General features: G+C 41.2%; 1 protein-coding gene across 1 annotated transcript; it reads left to right on the top strand.

Annotated features, from left to right (window-relative positions):
- The first annotated feature begins 648 nt into the window (after positions 1-648).
- rsl24d1 (ribosomal L24 domain containing 1) lies at positions 649-18,269 on the top strand. The gene is made up of 6 exons (XM_073032873.1): positions 649-795; positions 9,324-9,437; positions 9,520-9,592; positions 10,881-10,944; positions 17,483-17,568; positions 17,737-18,269. Exons 1-6 carry the CDS (start codon positions 715-717, stop codon positions 17,808-17,810), a joined length of 492 nt encoding a protein of 163 aa, XP_072888974.1. The 5' UTR covers positions 649-714; the 3' UTR covers positions 17,811-18,269.
- Positions 18,270-19,897: the final 1,628 nt, after the last annotated feature.

Below are 19,897 nucleotides of genomic sequence, written 5' to 3'. Positions count from 1 at the left end.
TCGCTGGCCTGGATTCCAGCTGTCCTTTGTGCCATCATCCCCTTTATGTTGCAATTGTGTCCCCTTGTCTAATTCTTCCATTTGTAGCAACATCCCCATTCTTCTCCTAAGGATCTTAACTTTCACTGTGTATCCCTGCAAATTCTATAAACTGAGCAATTTATAGGAATTTTATGTTTTTGCTTTGTATTGCTGTTGCAAAACAATAAACTCCACACAAGTCAGTGATAATAATCTGATTTTGAAAGCTGAAGCACCAAGTGGGAACTGTTGTTTCACTGCAAAGCCTTTTCATCAGAACCAGGGCGAGTCATCCACCTGAAATGCCAAATGTGTGCACAGATGCTGCCTGACCTGCGTTTATTTTCTTGACTGAATGGATGGTCAATCCATGAAATTCAATTCCAGCATAGAAATTTTTCTGGAGAATCTCAATTGGTGATAGTCTCATCTCCGGAATAAATGTGGTGGATCGCTTTTGGTCTGCTTTTAAGAAAGAGGAACCAAAACTTTGTGTGGCTGCACACACCCGGGGAACTGCGCCTTCCCGAACGACAGGGGGCGCTACCTCCCGAGCGGCAAGGGACAGCTGAGCCCGGGCGTCGCAGCGCTGGAAGTCTCTGGCCTGTTGGTGGCGCTGGAGGAGCGTGTCCAAGTCGGAAGTGACATCGGTACCGGAAGTGTAACGCCGCTACCTTGCGGGCGTGTGGCAAAATGAGGATCGAGAAGTGCTATTTCTGCTCGGCGCCCGTGTATCCGGGCCATGGCGTCATGTTCGTCCGCAACGACAGCAAGGTGAGGCGGGCCCGCACCGTGCCGGCGACCCTGGCCGGTTTCCACACAGCCCGATTCGTTACCTCAGCCGACAGGCTTCGGCCCGGCTTTGGGCCGGAGGCCGTGTTCACTGCGTTTAGGAGTGTCGGGATGCAGGGTCACCGGGTTTGGGCAGCGGCCGGTGCCGGGTCACCGAGGCTGGACACGGCCGGGGCACGTTCTGTGTGTCCAGAGTTTGTATGGCTTTGCGACTATTGGGAATATTTAACACTGCGTGGACCGGACCTCGCCATAGTCTGCCCCCGTGTAAAAATACAGCGCTTTAGACTCTATGCAATGGGTATAGATTGTGTGTTGCCCCTTTAGATTGGATTCGGAGACGAAAAGCAGCCTTCACAGAGAATGTCTCCTGGGGATCCTCTTACTGAGGAGTGTTACAGTATTTGCTACTAGAAGAGATGAACACACAAGTGATCCCAAATTGTTAATGGAAGTAGATAGGAAAAATGTTTCAGGACCATCCAGTGGTAAAATATTTCAGCAGTCTCCTATACAAACATGCAGAGTGTAAAGAGATTTTTCTTTAGTTTGTTGCTCTTTGATGGAGGCCACTTGTAAAGCACCCTGACAATCACGTGGGTCATGAATAACTTTGCACATGTACATCTACTCCATAATGAGTAGGCTCTTTGGTGTCACTGTGCAATGTCCAAATGTCCAATAAAACTCAAGTGAGAAATTGGTCAGTGGAGTAAAAGTTAATAGAAATGGACTACCCGTACATCTTGCTCAGTTAACCCTGGGCAGTGATCAGACTGATCCTGGCTACATCTATTTTGTGTTGAAGTTACAGGGTAGAAATCTCAGCAGGGATGTGAGAACTCAGAATGATTTTCCCTCACTACATTGGCAAACCCATTGTGCAGAGATTCGGAATTCAACCTGAGGACTCTCAGTCCACCTTGTTGTGACCATTTCACCTAAATGTCAATTTTGACTGCACTTTTTCTGTAACTACAACACTCATACACTGCTTTTTGTTACTGTTTTCCCTTTGTACTGCCTTGTTGAATGTGTTTTGAAGTGATATGTATGATTGGCTTGCAAAACTATTATTTCACTATCTCTGTACATGTGATAGTGATATTCCAATTCCATGATGATGTAGTTCCTTTATTGTTAATAGAACATAGAAATCTACAGCACATTACAGGCTCTTCGGCCCACAGTGTTGTACTGACCATGTAACCTACTCTAGAAACTGCGTAGAATTTCCCTAGCACATAGCCCTCTATTTTTCTAAGCTCCATGTACGTACTTAAGAGTCTCTTAAAAGACCCTCTTGTGTCCGCTTCCACCACTGACACTAGTAGTGCATTCCATGCAGTCACCACTCTGTATTGAACACTTAACCCTGATGTCCCCTCTGTATCTATTTCCAAGCACCTTAAAACTATGCCCCTCATGTTAGCCATTTCAGCCCTGGGAAAAAGCCTTTGGATATCAACATGATCAATGCCTCACATCACCTTGTACACTTCTATCAGGTCACCTCTCATCTTCCGTTGCTCCAAGGAGAAAAGGTCAAGTTCACTCAACCTGTTCTCATAAAGTATGCTCTCCAATCCAGGTAACATCCTTGTAAATCTCCTCTGCACTCTCCATAGTATCCTTCCTGTAGTGAGGGGACCAGAAATGACAACAGTACTTCAAATGGGGTCTGACCAGGGTCTTATATAGCTGTAACATTACCTCTTGGCTCTTGAACTCAGTCCCACGGTTAATGAATGCCAACACACCATATGCCTTCTTAACAACACTGTCAACCTGCACAGCAGCTTTGAGTCTCCTGTGGACACAGACCCCAAAATATCTCAAATCCTCCACACTGCCAAGAGTCTTAGCATTAATATTCTGTTTTTAAATTTGACCTACCAAAATGAACCACTTCACACTTCTCAGCCCAGTTCTGCACCCTATTGATGTCCTGCTGTAACCTCTGACAAACCTCCAGACTATCCACAACACCCTCAGCCTTTGTGTCATCAGCAAACTTGCTAACCCACCTTTCTACTTCTTCATCCAGGTCATTTATAAAAATCATAGAGAGGAACGTTCTCAGAACAGATCCCTGCAGAACACCACTGGTCACCGATCTTTGTAGAATACGAACCATCTACAGCCACCCTTTGCCTTCTGTGAGCAAGTCAATTTTGGATCCACAAAGCAAGGTCTCCCTGGGTTCCATGCCCTCTTAGCTTCTGAAGGAGCCTCGCATGGGGGACCTTATCAAATGCCTTATTGAAATCCATATACACTGCTCTATCTTCATCATATGTTGTATCCTCAAAGAACTCAATCAGGCTTGTAAGGCACAACCTGCCCTTGACAAAGCCATGCTGACTATCCCTAATCAGACTATCTCCAAATGCTCATAAATCATGCTTCTCAGGATCTCCAACAACTAGCCCGCCACTGAAGTCAGACTCACTGGTCTTTAATTTCCTCGGTTATCTCTACATCCTTGAAGAAGGGAACAACATTTGCAACCCTTCAATCCTCCAGTACTTCTCCCGTCCCCATTGATGATACAAAGATCATCGCAAGAGGCTTTCCTCCTTCGCTTTCCACAGTAGCCTGGGGTACATCTCGTCCAGTCCTGTTGACTTATCTAACTTAATGCTTTTCAAAAAATCCAGCATATTCATCTTTCTTAATGTCTATATGCTCAAATGTTTCAGTCCGCTGTAAGTCATCCCCACAATTGCCAAGGTCTTTTTCACTGGTGAATTCTGAAGCAAAGTATTCACTACCGCTACCGCTCCGCTACCTCCTCTGATTTCATGCACACGTTTCCACTATCGTACCTGATTGGTCCTAATCTCACACGGCTCATTCTCTTGCTCTTAACATACTTCTAGAATGCCTTGGAGTTTTCCTTAATCCTTCCCACCAAAGTTTTCTCATGGCCCCTTCTGGCTCTCCTAATTCCATTCTTAAGCTCCTTCCTAGCAACCGTGTAATTTTCTGGAGTTCTAACAGTACCTAGTTTCTTGAACCTTTTGTAAGCTTTTCTTTTCTTAACTAGATTTTCTACATTCTTTGTACTCCATGGTTCTTTAACCCTACCATTCTTTCCTTGACTTAATGGAACATACCTATTCAGAACTCCATACAAATGTTCTTTGAATATTTGCCACATTTCTGACGTGCATTTCCTTGAGAACATCTGCTCCCATTTCATGCTCCCATGATCCTGCCTAATAGCATCATATTTCCCCCTACTCCAATTAAATGTTTTCCCAAATTGTCTGCTCCTATGGCTTATCTATATATTGTGTCAGGAAACCTTCTTGAACACACCTAACAAATTCCACCCCATCTAAATCCCTTTCTTTAAGGAGATGCCAGTCACGGACTAGGAGGGCTGAGATGGCCTGTTTTCATGCTGTGATTGTTATATATGATTATATATGAATAATATTAGGAAAGTTAAAATCTCCCATCACAACAGCCCTTATTATTATTCTATTCCAGAATCTGTCTCCTTATCTGCTGCTCGATATCCCTATTACTATTGGGGGGGGGGGGGGTCTATGAAAAAACAGAAAAAGTTATTGCCCCTTTCCTGTTTTTGACTTCCCACACTGACTCAGTAGACAATCCCTCCATGACTTCCTCCTTTTCTGCAGCCATGACACTATCCCTAATTAGCAGTGGCACGCCCCCACCTCTTTCGCTTCTCCCTCTGTTGCTTCTGAAACATCTAAAGCCCGGCACACTCAGCAGCCATTCCTGCTCCTGAGAAATCCAAGTCTCTGTAATGGCCACAATATCATATTTCCACGTATTGATCCAAGTTCATTGGCCTTGTTTACGATACTTCTTGCATTAAGATAGACACCTCTCAAACCATCAGTCTGAGTGCATCTTTGCTCTATCTGCCTATCCTTCCTCACAAACTCCCTACAAGTTGTCTCCACCCTCTCCATCCTCTGCCTCTTCACTTCAGTTCCCACCTCCTGCAGATTGAATTTACCCCCTCCCCAATAGCATTAGCAAACCACCCTGCCGATATTAGTCCCCATCAGATTCAATTGCAATCCGTCCTTTTTGTACAGGTCATACCTGCCCCAGAAGAGGTAACGATCCAAAAATCGGAATCCCTGCCCCATGCTCCAATCCTTCAGCCACCTCATTTTATTTCTATACTGACTGTCGCGTGGCACAGGCAGCAATCCTGAGATTACAACCTTTGTGGTCCTGCTTCTTAGCTTCCTTCCTAGCTCCCTGTAGTCTGTTTTCAGGACCTCTTCCCTTTTTCTGCCTATGTCATTGTTACCAATATGTACCATGACCTCTGGCTGTTCAGCCTCCCAGTTCAGGATATTGTGGACGCGTTCAGAAACATCACGAGCCTTGGCACCTGGGAGGCAAATGACCATCCTTGTTTCTTTTTTGCACCCATCAGAATGGCCTATCTGTCCCTGTAACTATAGAGTCTCCTATTACTGCTGCCATCCTTTTCTGTTCCCTACCCTCCTGAGCCACAGGGCCAGACTCAATGCCGGAGTCAAGGCCACCCAGGTAGGTCATTCCCCCACCAGTACTCAAAATGTAGTACTTATTGTTAAGGAGGACAGCCACAGGGGTACTCCCTACTACCTGACACCCTCCCTTCTCTTGACGGTCACCTACTTATCTGTCTCCTGTGGTCCCGGGGTGACTACCTGCCTGTAGCTCCAGTCTGTCACATCCTCACTCTCCCTAATGAGCCAAAGGTCATCGAGCTGCATTTCCAGTTCCCTAACTTGGCCTCTAAGGAGCACCTGGTGCAGATGTGGCCACTGGGGAGGCTGGAAGTCTCCCGGACATCTGAGGACCGGAGTGGAAAACTGGCCTTGCAGTCATACCCAGTATTGTAATGCACTGAGCCCCACGGAACACTCCTTTGTAAAACTCTTCTCCCTGACCCGCGCGAGGCCCAGTCTCTGATCTACTGCTGATGCTGTCGATGATCCAATCTGTGCAAGAGATCTTGCGTAGTTTTGGTCCCACTCCAGTCGGGAAAGATGAAATTTATTGAAACATGTTCATCTACCCAAGCTAGCCCAGGACAGTTAGGATTAAGTCTGGAGTTTCCGGACTCAATCAGTTTAGTAGCACAATTATCACTTGACCCATTGCAATGTGACCCAATGCAATGTTAAAAATATGTCAAAGAATTTAAAAGAACTTTGTGAAGCAAATTAAGCTTAATGTGTTAAAATACTAGGTTTAGATCTCTGAAATCAAATTCTGAGAGAGTCAGGCAGCAACTGTGTTTCAGGATTAAATAGGACTACAGTCGGCCCTCCTTATCCGCAGATTGGGAAAACCCGGAACTTCTCTCTCCTGCACTCATTGCTTGAGCATATGCAGACTATTTTTTCTTGTCATTATTCCCTAAACAATACAGTATAACAACTATTTACATAGCATTTACATTGTATTAGGTATTATAAGTAATCTAGAAATGACTTAAAAGTACAGGCAGTCCCCGGGTTATGAATGAGTTCCATTCCTGAGTCCGTCTTTAAGTTGGATTTGAAGTCGGAACAGGTACATCCGGTATTATTTAGTGTCAGTTAGTCAAACGTCTTTCTTAGTATATAGAACATATTTTACCTTTCTATGCATATAAAACACTTAAGAAACATACATATTTCAATAATTTAACCACTGCGTTGCTTAGTAATAGTTGTAGCTTTCATCGGGGCAGGGCCTTTCACATTCTCCATTAAAATTGTTCCGATTGTTGACCGACTGTAGCCTAACGCTTTTCCAATGACCGATGGCGTGTCACCTCTTTCCGATTGCTGGAACCAGTCCCCCGCGGATAAGGAGGGCCAACTGTATATTGTGGAGGACACTGCTTGTTGAGTTCTGCAGTTCTGGGTAACCCATCCTTCTGATGTGCGGAGGTATATCAAAGCAACTGCTATCACAAGCATATTCACAAGAAAAACATAAACCATGCACAATTTTTACAAGAAGAAATGTAGCTTGAACAACAAAAACGAGTACATTTTAGCGCAAAGTAATCGGTTGTAATAGTGTTGCTAAACTAGTAATTAGGGCGGCACCAGCTGACTGAGGAGCTGATAGATGAAGGGTAGGAGCCATTCTTGAATCTTGTAGTGTGGGACTGAAGGTTTCTTTCTGTGTCTCCTGCATAATATTAGATGTGAGAAGATGGCATAGGGTCTTTGGATTTTACCCTCTTGAGACGGTGTCTGTTGTGGATATTATCGATACTGGGGTGACGTGTCTGTAATGTATCAGGCAGAAGGATTTTAAATTTAATTCTTTAGCAATCCCCACTGAGATCAAGAAAGAAGCCCAATGTACTTAGAGTGTCGTTGGGCTCCTATTTTAATATGTTGCCCTGCCTGTGGTGAAGGCTTATGTCTCTCTGGCCGAAGTAACTGAATGCTGAGTGTGGCAATCCATTGACATCAGCAGTGATGTTGTGGCCGTAACTCATGCTCTGTAAGCAGGCAATGGACTACAATTGGATGTGTGGTGAACAGGTTGTTTCTCTTGTTTAACTTGTGAAGGAGATGTCCAAATGAAATTAAACGTCCATTTGCAGGAATTGAAGCTTTCGGTGCAAGGTCTTTAATTAACTGTTTGCTTATCTCTTTTCTTTTGTCTCTGGGATATCTGAGGTTTTGTTAATAGCTCAAAAGTTTCTATAAGACTACAGTGAAATAAATTGTGACAGCAACAGGTGCACAGTGGTGAATGGTGCACCATTGATCATCAGTTGGAATGATTTCAGGTGACTTGTAGCTGGCTGAGGAAAGATGATAGTTATCTTAAGATCCAATTGCTGGCATTTTTGCCACTTGTTTGGTTCAGGTCATGGGTGAGGGTATTGGTATACGTTGCAGTTGTATAGGACATTAGTGCGCCCATATTTGAGATTGAATTGCTCTGTTAAAGGAGAGTTGTCATCAAATTGGAAAGAGTGCAGAGAACATTTGTGAGGATGCTGCCAGGATTCGAGGATCTGAGTTGTAGAGAGAAGTTGGATAGGCTAGTGCTTTATTCCTTGGAAAGTAGGAGAGAGAGAGGTGTGTAAAATCATGAGAATAGATAGGTTGACGTACCTAATCTCAGGTAAGGGCAAGCAAAAACTAGAGGGCATAGGTTTAAGGTGAGGGGTTAGAGGTGATCTGATGAATTTAGTTTTTCACAAGAGTGGTTGCAATTTGAAATGTACTGTCTTGAAGGCAGTTGGAGGCAGACTTGCACAACATTTGAAAAGTATCTGAACAAATACTTGAATCCTAAGGTATAGAAGTCAATGGACTCAGTACGGGGAAATGGGATTAGTATAGATGGGTACTTGATGGTCAGCATGGATTTGGTGGGCTGAAGGGTTTATTTCCATGCTGTATAACTTTGATAACCCAAAATATAGTCTAGAGCTGATGAAATGTGATACTACTCCTTTTGTTTCTTTGGGTATTAAAGTTCTTAATTTTTAAATTTTCAGATTAAGGTAACCTTTCTAATTCAGTATCTCTTCAAAAACTAAAAACTACATTTTGGGTCTTTCCTGAGTTCTTCTCTACCTTATTAACCTAGTAGTATCCTCTCAGCTAGATTCTATCTTCTGCCAAGATCAGGTTTGCTCTGAGACTCAATATTCTAGCTTTATCTTCCCCTGTAGATTTGTTTTTCCTTTGAGTTGACTTTTCTTTCTTTACCAGTTTATATCCTCCTAATATCCATTGCCGGTCTGACATTACGCATCTTCTGGTCACGCTCTTTTCAGTGATGACCATCGAATCCTGATATTCCTTCACTTCCTAGCCATTGCAAATTAGGTAGTAAAAATAAAACAGTTGATGCTGGAATTCTGAAATAAAGCCAAAAGTTCGTGGCAGGCAGTGTTTGTAGAGAGGGGAAGAGCTGAAATTCCAGGTTTTATCCAAGTGGGAAGTCTCAGCTGGATGGCCATGCAAACCAGTGAATTATTTGTAGGTATTTCATGACAGTAATAAGCTCTCTGCAAATTACACTCCAGTTACTCACTTTGATCGTTTTGATGGTATCTCCCAATCCTGTGATCTTCATCACTTGTAGTTTCTCATTCAATCTGCATATCATCTGGAATCATAATTCTTCGTAGTCTTTGAGTCTATATCCTTACCACTCAGCATGGCTGTGGAAGTAACTGCTACAGGTCAAGATGGTTCCTTTATCACTACAGTACAGTGTTCACCGGGGGAAGCCTGAATTAGGAAAATGGTGGGGGGGGGGGGGGGGGGGAGAGCACAGTCAATACTTCCTTCACTTCAATGGCACCATCCTATTCAGTGTATGGAAATGCAGTATTTCCCTTTAACTCTCCTTTCATCAGGAACATGGCTGGTATTTGGGTGTTGGAGGGAAGGCAGATTTTCTTGGGGGGGGGGAGGAGGTGGAAAATTTGTTTGTAATTTTTGTTAGGTCAGCGTCACATGGAGTACACAAATAGTCATTGAAGCATCTTCTAGATTTTCAGATTCTGCAGATCAAAATGTCATAAGAATTTTAAGAAGAAGCGTAACCCAAGAAAGGTCAGGTGGACAAAGGCCTTCCGCAAGTCATCTGGCAAGGAATTGACAGTGGTATGTAGAAGTTATTCTTGTCTTCACTTGCAGGGTGTTCATTATAACTTGATGTTCTTCACACCTGATCTTTTATTTATAGGATAATTCGTTTGAATTTGAAAAACGTAGGAATGTGCCAGTCAAGTACCAGAGAGAACTGTGGTCTATGTCAGGTAAGCTGTTCTTGTAATGCACCACAAATGTATGTATGCAATCTTGATGAATTTAATTCCATTTTTCAGCATCTATATAGTGCTTCCCTGGCTATTTAGATTGCATTGGCACAAAATCCATTTTTTAAGCTCTCTGATATAAAAGCAATGAAATGAGTCTGAAGAGAAAGTGAGGCATACTTCTTAACTGGTAAATAATTGACTAGTGGGAATGCTTTCTAATGTTTCAGATCCATTTAAATTAGTGATGATCTTAATGTGAAGAATGAGTGCAGCAACGTTTGGTAGGATTCTGTATGCCTGATGTGAAGAGTAGGATCACTTCGGATTTGTGCTGAAGATTTGCATTCCTACAGACCTTTAACAAACTCTAAAGTGCTGGCTGAAATGTCACTGTCATATGTGGCATAGATACTTTTCTGCTTTCATGTATTTTAGAGGAATGTAAATAGCTGAGGAAGCATGCTTTGGGTTCTGTTTGAATTGTAAATCATGTGCAAGCAAAGGAACTGGCATGAATTTGCTTTGCATTTTAAGGAGAAATTAGTCTTTGCAGGCTGAGAATAGTGTTTGCAGTACATTTGCTGTTGGGCTGAGCACATCAGTTAGCTGTTTATTTTAATACTAAGATTTTTAAGATGACTTGTTAAAATGATCTAAAATCTCGGGGAAAATTGCTGCTAGGTTTAGCATTCATGGTATGCCTTATGTCTTGTCAGTGGTAGCAACAGAGCATATTGAGGCAGCAAAGAAGCATGAACTGATTATCTGGAGTACTAAGATTATTATTTTAAGTCTTAAGGTTCTGGTGTAAATAGTTAAAATGGAGATTACATGTCTGTCTCTGTTCCATATTGGATTTGGTTCAGAGAGGCATCATCGTGTAATACTTGATTTTGTTTGGATGATTTGCCCAAGGCTCTCAAACCAACACATGCCCTGAGACAATACCAAAAGTTTGGATTTGTGGAGTGAAATGAAAATCCTGATATAATTCATAAGTGTTCTTAAATAAAATTTTAGTTTGGGTTTGAAGTTATTGGGTTACATTTTTGTGGCCATTTGACAAGTGACTGCTGTGTATTAGCCCAAATTTTAATGTATTTAAGAATTAGTCTCTGTCTTTCAGTAAACATTGGATAGTCTTTTGGAGTCTTGCTTATCTCCTCTTGCTGGTTGCTTTTGAGCTCTGCTTTTTCGAATTTTGCTTGCAGATTTTTGTTTCCCTCATTTTGGGTCATTGTAGAAAAATGGTTTTAGTTTAATTAATGATAACTCTGTTTAACAGTTAAAGCAATGAAGAGAGTTGAGGAAATCAAACAGAAGCGCCAAGCAAGATTTATTATGAACAGGTGAGAGTAAGATTGGTGTGTATAATTATTTACAGTGTAATTAGCTGTTTATTATTTTCTATTCCAAAAGTGCACATGGATATTCCACATGATTCTCAAGTAAGAAATTGCTTTAATATTTCATTTCATAGAATGACACTGTGCAGAGAGATTTTGCATTGTTCTTAACTGTGGTGGGCATATGTGTCCTAAAATGCAAGTACAGTACTGTGCAAAAATCTTTGGCCCCTGGATTTTTATATACATTTTGTTTTAGATATTTATTTTGTCTTCTACATTAGCATGTCATTAGAAAAGAGCAAATTTTAGATTTCCAAACATCCATTTTCAAAAAAAAAATTGTTTCTGAGATTTTTAAAATTTTGTTAAAGTAGCATAGACCTCTTTTCAAATAAAAACTTCATTACTTTGTAAGTATAGAGCATGATGAAACAAAGATAACAAACGGGTGCTAATGATTAATGAGCTGAATAAACTAGACTGATTAACTGAAACAGAAAGAAGTGAATCTAGAATCAGACTAGACGAAGGAAAACCAAACTGAAAGGTGAGTTTGTGGCAGATGTGATAGTTCAACCTTCAGATCATCTAATCTTCCACAACGGTATGAGTGAGTTTCGCAACAAGGCACAAGGTGATCATCCTGCATCAGCAAGGTCTCTCCTAAACAGAAGTTTTGCAGCAGACAGGAGTTTCAAGATGTGCTGTCCAGGCTTTTCTGAAACAGTCAACTTCTGCAGAAGAACTGTGCCATGTTATTCAAGCTGCTTGCAGCAACCTACCAGCTGATTTTATAGAGAACATAACATAGAAATAGGAGTGGGCCATTTGGCCCGTCGAGCCTGCTCCATCATTCAATAAGATCATTACTGATCTGGTCACGGACTTATCTCCACCTACTCAGAGAGTGATAGCTGTGCGGAATGAGCTTCCTGTAGAAGTAGTAGAGGCCAGTTCAGTTGTGTCATTTAAGGTAAAATTGGATAGGCATATGGACAGGAAAGGAGTGGAGGGTTATGGGCTGAGTGCGGGTAGGTGGGACTAGGTGAGATTAAGAGTTCGGCACGGACTAGGAGGGCCGAGATGGCCTGTTTCCGTGCTGTGATTGTTATATGGTTACTTGCATTTTCCCCATAACCCTTAATTCCCCTACTATGCAAAAAAACTATCCAACCTTGTCTTAAATCTATTTACTGAGGTAGACGCCACAGCTTCATTGGGCAGAGAATTCCACAGATTTACCACTCTCTGGGAGAAGCATTTCTTTCTTATCTCCATCCTAAATCTACTCCCCTGGAATCTTGAGACTACGTCCCCTAGTTCTACTAATGGAAACAACTTCCCTGCCTCTATCTTATCTATCCCTTTTATAATTTTATGTTTTTATAAGGTCTCTCATTCTTCCGAATTCCAGCGAGTACAGTCCCAGGTGACTTAATCTCATTAAAGTCTAGCCCCCTTATCTCTAGAATCAACCTGGTGAACTTCCTCTGCACCACCTCCAAAGCCAGTACATCCTTCCTCAAATAAGACCAGAACTGCATACAGTACCCTGGTGTTGCCTCACCAGTACCCTGTACAGTTGCAGCATAACCTCCCTGATCTTAAATTCAATCCGTCTAGCATTGAAGACCAACATTACATTTACCTTCTTGATAGCCTGCTGCATCTGCAAACCAACCTTTTATGATTCATACACAAGTCCGTCTGCAGAGCAGCGTGCTGCAATTTTTTACTATTTAAATAATAATCTGCTGTTTCATTTTTCCTTCCAAAGTGGATGACCTCGCATTTACCAACATTGTACTCCATCTACCAGACCCTTGCCCACTCACAAAACTTATCTTTATCTCTCTCTATCTTCTGCACAATTTGCTTTTCCATTCAATTTAGTATCATCAGCAAACTTACACTATACTTGGTCCTGTCTTCCAGATTGTTACTGTATATCAAGAACAGTTGTGAGTCCAGCATTGGCACCTGCAGCACACCGTTCTCCACTGATTGCCAACTAGAGTTACACCCATGTATCCCAACTTTCAGCTTTCTATTAGTTAACCAATCCTCTATCCATGCTAATACATACCCCAAATCTATGCATCCTTATCTATAAATCTCTTGTGTCACACCTTATCGAATGCCTTCTGGAAGTCCAAGTAAATAATGTCTATCTGTTCCCCTCTATCCACTGCGCTTGTTATATCCTCAAAGAACTCCAGTAAGTTAGTCAAACAGGACCTGCCTTTGCTGAACCCATACTGCGTCTGTCTGATGGATCCATTTCTTAACAGATACCTCGCTGTTTCTTTAATGATAGCTTCAAACACTTTCCCAACTACAGATGTTAAACTAACTGGCCTATAGTTACCTGCCTTTTGCCTACATCCTTTTTTGAACTGTGGCATGACATTCACCGTCTTCCAATCCCCTGGGACCTGTCCAGAGTCCAGAGAATTTTGGTAAATTGCCAACAAAGTCTCAACTATAACCTCTGTCTTTTCTTTCAGTACCCTGGGATGCATTCCATCAGGACCAGGGGACTTGTCTATCTTCAGGCCCACAAGTTTGCTCAGCACTACCTCTTTAGTGATAGCTATTTTATCAAGGTCCCTCACCTCCTGCCGCATCCAAAGCATCTCTCTTTGGCATGTTAGACGTCTCCTCTACCGTGAAGACTGACACAAAATAGTCATACAAAACCTCTTCTATTTCTTCATTACCCAATATCAATTTCCCCTTCTCATCCTCCAAGGGACCTACGTTCACTTTAGCCACCCCTTTCTGCTTTTATGTAATTATAAAAACTTCTACAATCTCTTTTTATACAGTTTCCCACTACAGTCAGCCCTCCTTATCCGCAGGGGATTGGTTCTGGGACCCCTCACGGATACCAAAATTTGCGGATGCTCAAGTCCCTTTTTTAACATATATCAGTGCGGTGGTCTTTAGGACTCTGCGGAACCCCGGACTTTATTTAACATGTCTCCATGTGGTGGACATTAGGACCTGGCGGTGCAGCTCTGAATCTGCAGTGTTTCTGTTCACAAAAATAATCATGATCACGATTGAAAATAAGTTGGAAGTAATAACGCGATCGGAAAGAGGTGAAACGCCATCGGTCATTGGAAAAGCGTTAGGCTACAGTCGGTCAATGATCGGAACAATTTTAATGGAGAATGTGAAAGGTCCTGCCCCGCTGAAAGCTACAATTATTACTAAGCAACGCAGTGGTTAAATTATTGAAATACGTATGTTTCTTAAGTGTTTTATATGCATAGAAAGGTAAAATATGTTCTATATACTAAGAAAGACGTTTGACTAACTGACGCAAAATAATATCGGATGTACCTGTTCCGACTTCAAATCCGACTTAAAGACAGACTCAGGAACGGAACTCATTCATAACCCGGGGACTGCCTGTACTTTTAAGTCATTTCTAGATTACTTATAATACCTAATACAATGTAAATGCTATGTAAACAGTTGTTATACTGTATTGTTTAGGGAATAATAACAAGAAAAAATAGTCTGTACATGCTCAAACAACGAGTGCTGGAGAGAGAAGTTCCGGGTTTTCCCGATCTGCGGTTGGTTGAATCCGCGCATGTTGAATCCGTGGATAAGGAGGACCGACAGTACTCTTGATGACTTTGTATGCACAAGCTTTTAGTTTGATGCCTTCCTTTATTTCCTTAGTTATCCAAGGCTGGCTCTCCCCACCCTTACTGTCATTGCTTTTAACTAGAATATACTTTTGTTGAACACCATAAAAAATCTCTTTGAAAGTCTTCCACTGTTCCTCAACTGTCCCATCATATAGCTCGTGTTCCCAGTCTACACTAGCCAATCGTCCAATTGTAGTCTCCATTGATTAGGCATAATACCCTGGTTTTCAACTGAACTATTGCACCCTCCATTGGAATGAGAAAATCATAGTGATTACTCTTTCCAAGAGGATCCCTAACTACAAGATCACTAATTTTGCCTGTCTCATTGCACAGGACCAGATCTAAGATAGCACGTTCACTTGTAGGTTCAGAAACATGCTGTTCAAGAAAGCCATCATGGATGCATTCTATGAAGTCCTCCTCAAGACTGCCTCGACCAACTTGATTCACCCAATCTACGTACAAGTTAAAGTTCTCCATGATAACTGCTGTTCCTTTCTTACACGCCTCACATATTTCTCTTGTTTATTGCCTGTGCAACGGTAATGTTATTATTCAGTGGTTGATAGACAACTCCCACCAGTGATTTTTTTCCCCTTTACTATTCCTAATCTCTACCTAGATGGATTCAACATTCTGCTCCTTAGATCTTGTATCATTTCTCCCTATTGCCCTGATATCCTCTTTAATTAAGAACGCTATCCCACCTCCCTTACCTACCTATCCTTTTGTATTACCTGATATCCTTGGATATTTAATTCTCAGCCCTCTCCACCCTGCAACCACGTCTCGGTAATGGCCCCTATTGTACAGGTTTGTGCCACAAGTTCACTGACCTTATTTTGAATACTGCAGGCATTCAAATAAAGTGCCCTTACACTCATTGTGTTTTTGCACTTGAATTTTCTTCACTCCACTTTTACTTTTCTCTTTTTTTATCTTGCTTTTTAAAATCTTTTTACTTTATCCATACTTCTCCTATCTTTTGAATTCACCCCCCACTACTATTTGGTTTAAAGCCCTATCCACAGCCCTAGTTATGCAATTCACTAGGATCCGGGTCCCGTCCTGGTTCAAGTGGAGGCTGTTCCCATTGGTAAAGCTTCCTCCTTCTCCAAAACTGATGGCCAATTTCCCAAGAATTCAAACCCACTTTTCACACTAATCCTTGAGCCATGCATTTAACTCTCTAATCTTCTGACCTTATGCCAATTTGCACGTGGTTCAGATAGTCATACAGAAATTATTACCTTTTTAATTCTGCTTTATAATTTAGTCCCTAGCTGTCCAAATTCCCTCAGAAGAACCTCTTTCCTCATTCTGCCTATGCTGTAGGTTCCCACATAGACCACGACAAATTGATGTTTTACTTCCCACTGCACATTCCTCTGCAGGTCAGATAAGATGTTCCAAATCTGGGCACCAGGCAGGCAACACAGCCTTCGAGGTGTTCTATCCTCGTGACAGAGAACTCTGTCTATTCCCCTGCCTATACTGTCCTCAATTACGACTACATTTCTCTTCTCTCCCCCCTTTTGAATGGCTCCCTGAACTATGATGCCACAGTTAGGTTACTCATCCTTCCTACAGCCCCCACTCATCCACACAGGGGGCAAGCTCAAGGGCTGAGGCTCCTCCAGCACTGTCTCTTGGATCTTATCATCCACCTCACTCGCAGTCACACCCCCTTGTCCCTGACCATAGATTGAATTTGAGGCAGCTAATCTAATGGGTGTGACTGGCTCCTGAAACAGAGAATCCGGGTAACACTCCCCCTCCCTGATGTGCCACAGTGTTTGAAGCTCAGATTCCAGGTCATCAGCTTTGAGCCTGAGTTCCTCGAGCAACCAACACTTGCTGCAGATGTGGTCACCAGGAACCACAATGGGATCCACCAGCTCCCATACCATGCAGCTACAGCACATCACCTGATCCTGCATCATCCCTACTTTGTTTAATTAGAATTGATACAGTTTTAAAGGCAAAGCATGATCACACCAAATACTGATTTTATTTTATTACTGTTTACTGCTCTTTATTGTAATTTGATATTTAAGCTTTTAATTTCATTATTTTTCAAATCATCACTTTACAGAATTTTTTTACAGACTTTTACACAGTACTGTAATATCTAGGTTGTATACAGGTCAATGGATGAGATGATTGGCAATCTGGACAACATTCAGCCTCTGTGAGATGAATGTTAAACATGTTCCTGGATGAACTCACTGATTGTGTTATTGTACACAATAAAAGATGAAACCTTAGTGCAATTTATTTGAATACAGTGCTCATTCAGTTAAAGGATCATATTTGATGTTTAATTTTGGAGTATGAACCTGTTATCCGAATTGAAGAAATGAAGCCCATCAGTTTAAATGCATTCTTGAGATGCAGTTGAATAAATAGGTTGAAAATCACTGATAGCCAGTGCCAGTTTGGTCATATTTCAAGTTACCTTTTCATTTTGAAAGTTTTGCTGGGAAAGGAGCAAAACTAGTGAGAATTTACAGAAATTTGTATCAAGTATATTCTAAGACGTGATGAATTCATATCAATCAGGGAAGGTATAAGTCAATGTGACTAATACATGAAAATCAAGGTTAAATGTGTGCTTGTTTCTATTGGAAAGTTTGCTAAGTATAGGACACAGAGTAAAATTATTCCTGAATAATTTGTATTTATGTAATTTAGTCCTGTTTGCATTTATTTTTGGTGTTTAATCTTGCAGTGCTGCTTGATTGGAGTATCTGGTTATTCATGATCAGCTGGAGTAAACAGCTGAAACTTCATTAATGAAGCACTTGTTTTGATATCTGATGTATAGTAAAAACAATTTCTGATCTAATGAATATTCAAATTTGTCTAAGGTTGAAGAAAAATAAAGAGTTACAAACAAAGGCAGACATCAAAGAGGTCAAACAGAACATCCATCTCATCAAGGCTCCTCACGCAGGTAATGGTCTGAAATTTACAATGTTCTTTGGTGTTTCAAACAATCATAGGAATCTTGCAAACAAGATACATAATGTAGATAATTAACATTTCTTGTGATTTGTAAGTCATTTGGAAATGATATTTCATACTTTATTTTGATAGTTCAAGTCTCATTCTCTTTTAACAGAAAAGTCAAAGAAGTTGGAGGAAAAGATAGTGGAGACTTTGCAGGAAGATATGGAAATGGCAGAAGATTCATAACCGTATCTGCTGAAGGCCAGAAAGGACTGAACATACAAGATCCCATCAGTTTCACTCTGTTGAGCTACCGATATAAATATAGCTAATTTATCTTCGAGTGACGTAACAATCCTTTGCAAATTTGACCGACACACATCAGATTTCCTAGTCTTGTCCTTCCAGGCTCTAGTTGACCTCCATGAAATTGATAATTAAATATTAAGAAAGCTCTTTGCCTCCATGACAGCAGGAAGAATGATGACTGGTGGATAAAAAGAACATTTGGAAACAGTCTCTGTGGTTTCGAAAACTGTGATTATACTTTCCTTTTTTCTGTTCCATAATAAATGTTCTGTTCCATAAGTATGACAAGTATATTTTTAAAATGTTTGTGACTGATCTGCCAGCTTCAAATGTAAGTTAGACATGGAAAATTCTAGTCAGTCATTAAATTAAAAACAAACTGATTTATTGAGTTGAGGGAATTGTAATATTTATGCAATTATTTTGCTTTCTCACTTTTCTAGTTAAATTCCATAAACTCTATATTCTATCTTATTACTGAGCAAAATATGGCAGCATTTGTTGTATATGACGCCTTTTAGATCTCTTCATTCAACCTTATTTACAGATCACTATATTTTCTGCTTCATGCTAGTCCTTTTGTTAAATGCCACACTATGGGTTGACTGCCCTTGAGTTAGTCTCATGTTATTATTCTCTTAATGAAGAATTTCTTGGTCATTAATAAATTCAATTATTCAGTAGCTATCTCTTAGTTTAATCCTGAAAGTTTAGATGTTCCCTTTCCTAGTCTGTTTAGTGGGCATTGTTGTTCGCGTGACCTGGATCTGTGAATTGAAATTTTACAGTGCGAATATCCAAAATGCTTTATACTGCAGGTTGGCACAGTGGGGCAGAGGTAATGTTTCTGTCCCACTGCTCCAGACAGCCAAATTCTGTTCCGACCTTGGATGTTGTTTGTATGGAACATCATCTCCTGAATTTCTGATTCACACTGTTACAGTTCATTCAAATTCTCCCTAGTTTTACCCCATGTACCTTTTGTTTTCCTTGGGGTAAATTTTCTTGATTCAATTTATTAAACCCCATATCTTATGTAAATAGTCAGCATCTTAGCCAATCTCAGTAATCAGATATCTGGTCTCTTGCAGTACCTTCTTATCACTTAAATGTAATGCCACTTAAATATAAACTTGCACATTATGATTTCAACTCTCATGAACAAGAGGTACATACCTTTTTTCTGATTTCAGGTGCATTTTTAAGATTTTATTTCAAATGCTCAGTCCTACACCCCAGGAAATAGGCCCCACAGCCCAGCTCATCCATGCCATTTGCCCGCATTTCAGCCATGTCCCTCTAAACCAGGGTTCCCAACTTTTTTTATGCCATGGACAAATACCATTAAGTAAGGGGTCCGTGGACCCCAGGGTGGGAATCCTTAATCTAAACCTCTCCTAACCAGGTCCCTGTTCAATGTGTTTTATAAATGTTGCTGTTGTCCTGCCTCAGCAACTTATGGAAACTCATTCCAAATATGCACTACCTTCTGCGTGAAAATGTCCCTCAGATTCCTGCTACATTTTTCCCCCTCATGTCCTTTGGTTCCTCTTATCTCTCTCTTCTCACCCCCCTCCCCCGGGGTAAAAGACTGGGTCAATAAATCTATGCTGATCTTATAAATACACATTTATAAGATCAGCCGTCTCCAATGAAACATCTCAGGTGGTGGGTGCATGGATGAGTTGTCAGATTGTAAACATTGTAGATACAATTACAATCTTTAAGACAATTGGATAGATGGGGCTTAAAAGAACTTGGGCCAATTATAGACAAATTAAACTAGTTTAGAAGGCACCCTGGTGGACATGGATAAATTGGGTCGAAGGCCTTGTTTTATGCTGTATAACTCCGATTCTGCTGGGCACAGCCTGTAACTGGTCATACATTCCAAAGTTAATGATTGTCCACGATGTTTCACATAACAACACAAGCTCCTTTCCCATCCCTCCCATTTGCACACAGAGACATGCCTCCAGGACAGGTGGCTCCTGGGCTTCCAATCCTTGGCCCTGGATTCTTTG

The sequence above is a fragment of the Hemitrygon akajei genome, chromosome 30, assembly GCF_048418815.1.
Source record: "Hemitrygon akajei chromosome 30, sHemAka1.3, whole genome shotgun sequence".
Taxonomy (NCBI): Eukaryota; Metazoa; Chordata; class Chondrichthyes; order Myliobatiformes; family Dasyatidae; genus Hemitrygon; species Hemitrygon akajei.
This window is presented reverse-complemented; position numbering and strand designations above follow the sequence as displayed.

Excerpts from the sequence above, each read along its gene's own strand:
- rsl24d1 (XM_073032873.1), top strand. The coding sequence starts at position 715 with ATGAGGATCGAGAAGTGCTATTTCTGCTCGGCGCCCGTGTATCCGGGC. Across the intron at positions 9,593-10,880 it reads AGAACTGTGGTCTATGTCAG|TTAAAGCAATGAAGAGAGTT; the intron begins GTAAGCTGTTCT and ends TCTGTTTAACAG. Across the intron at positions 17,569-17,736 it reads CATCAAGGCTCCTCACGCAG|AAAAGTCAAAGAAGTTGGAG; the intron begins GTAATGGTCTGA and ends CTCTTTTAACAG.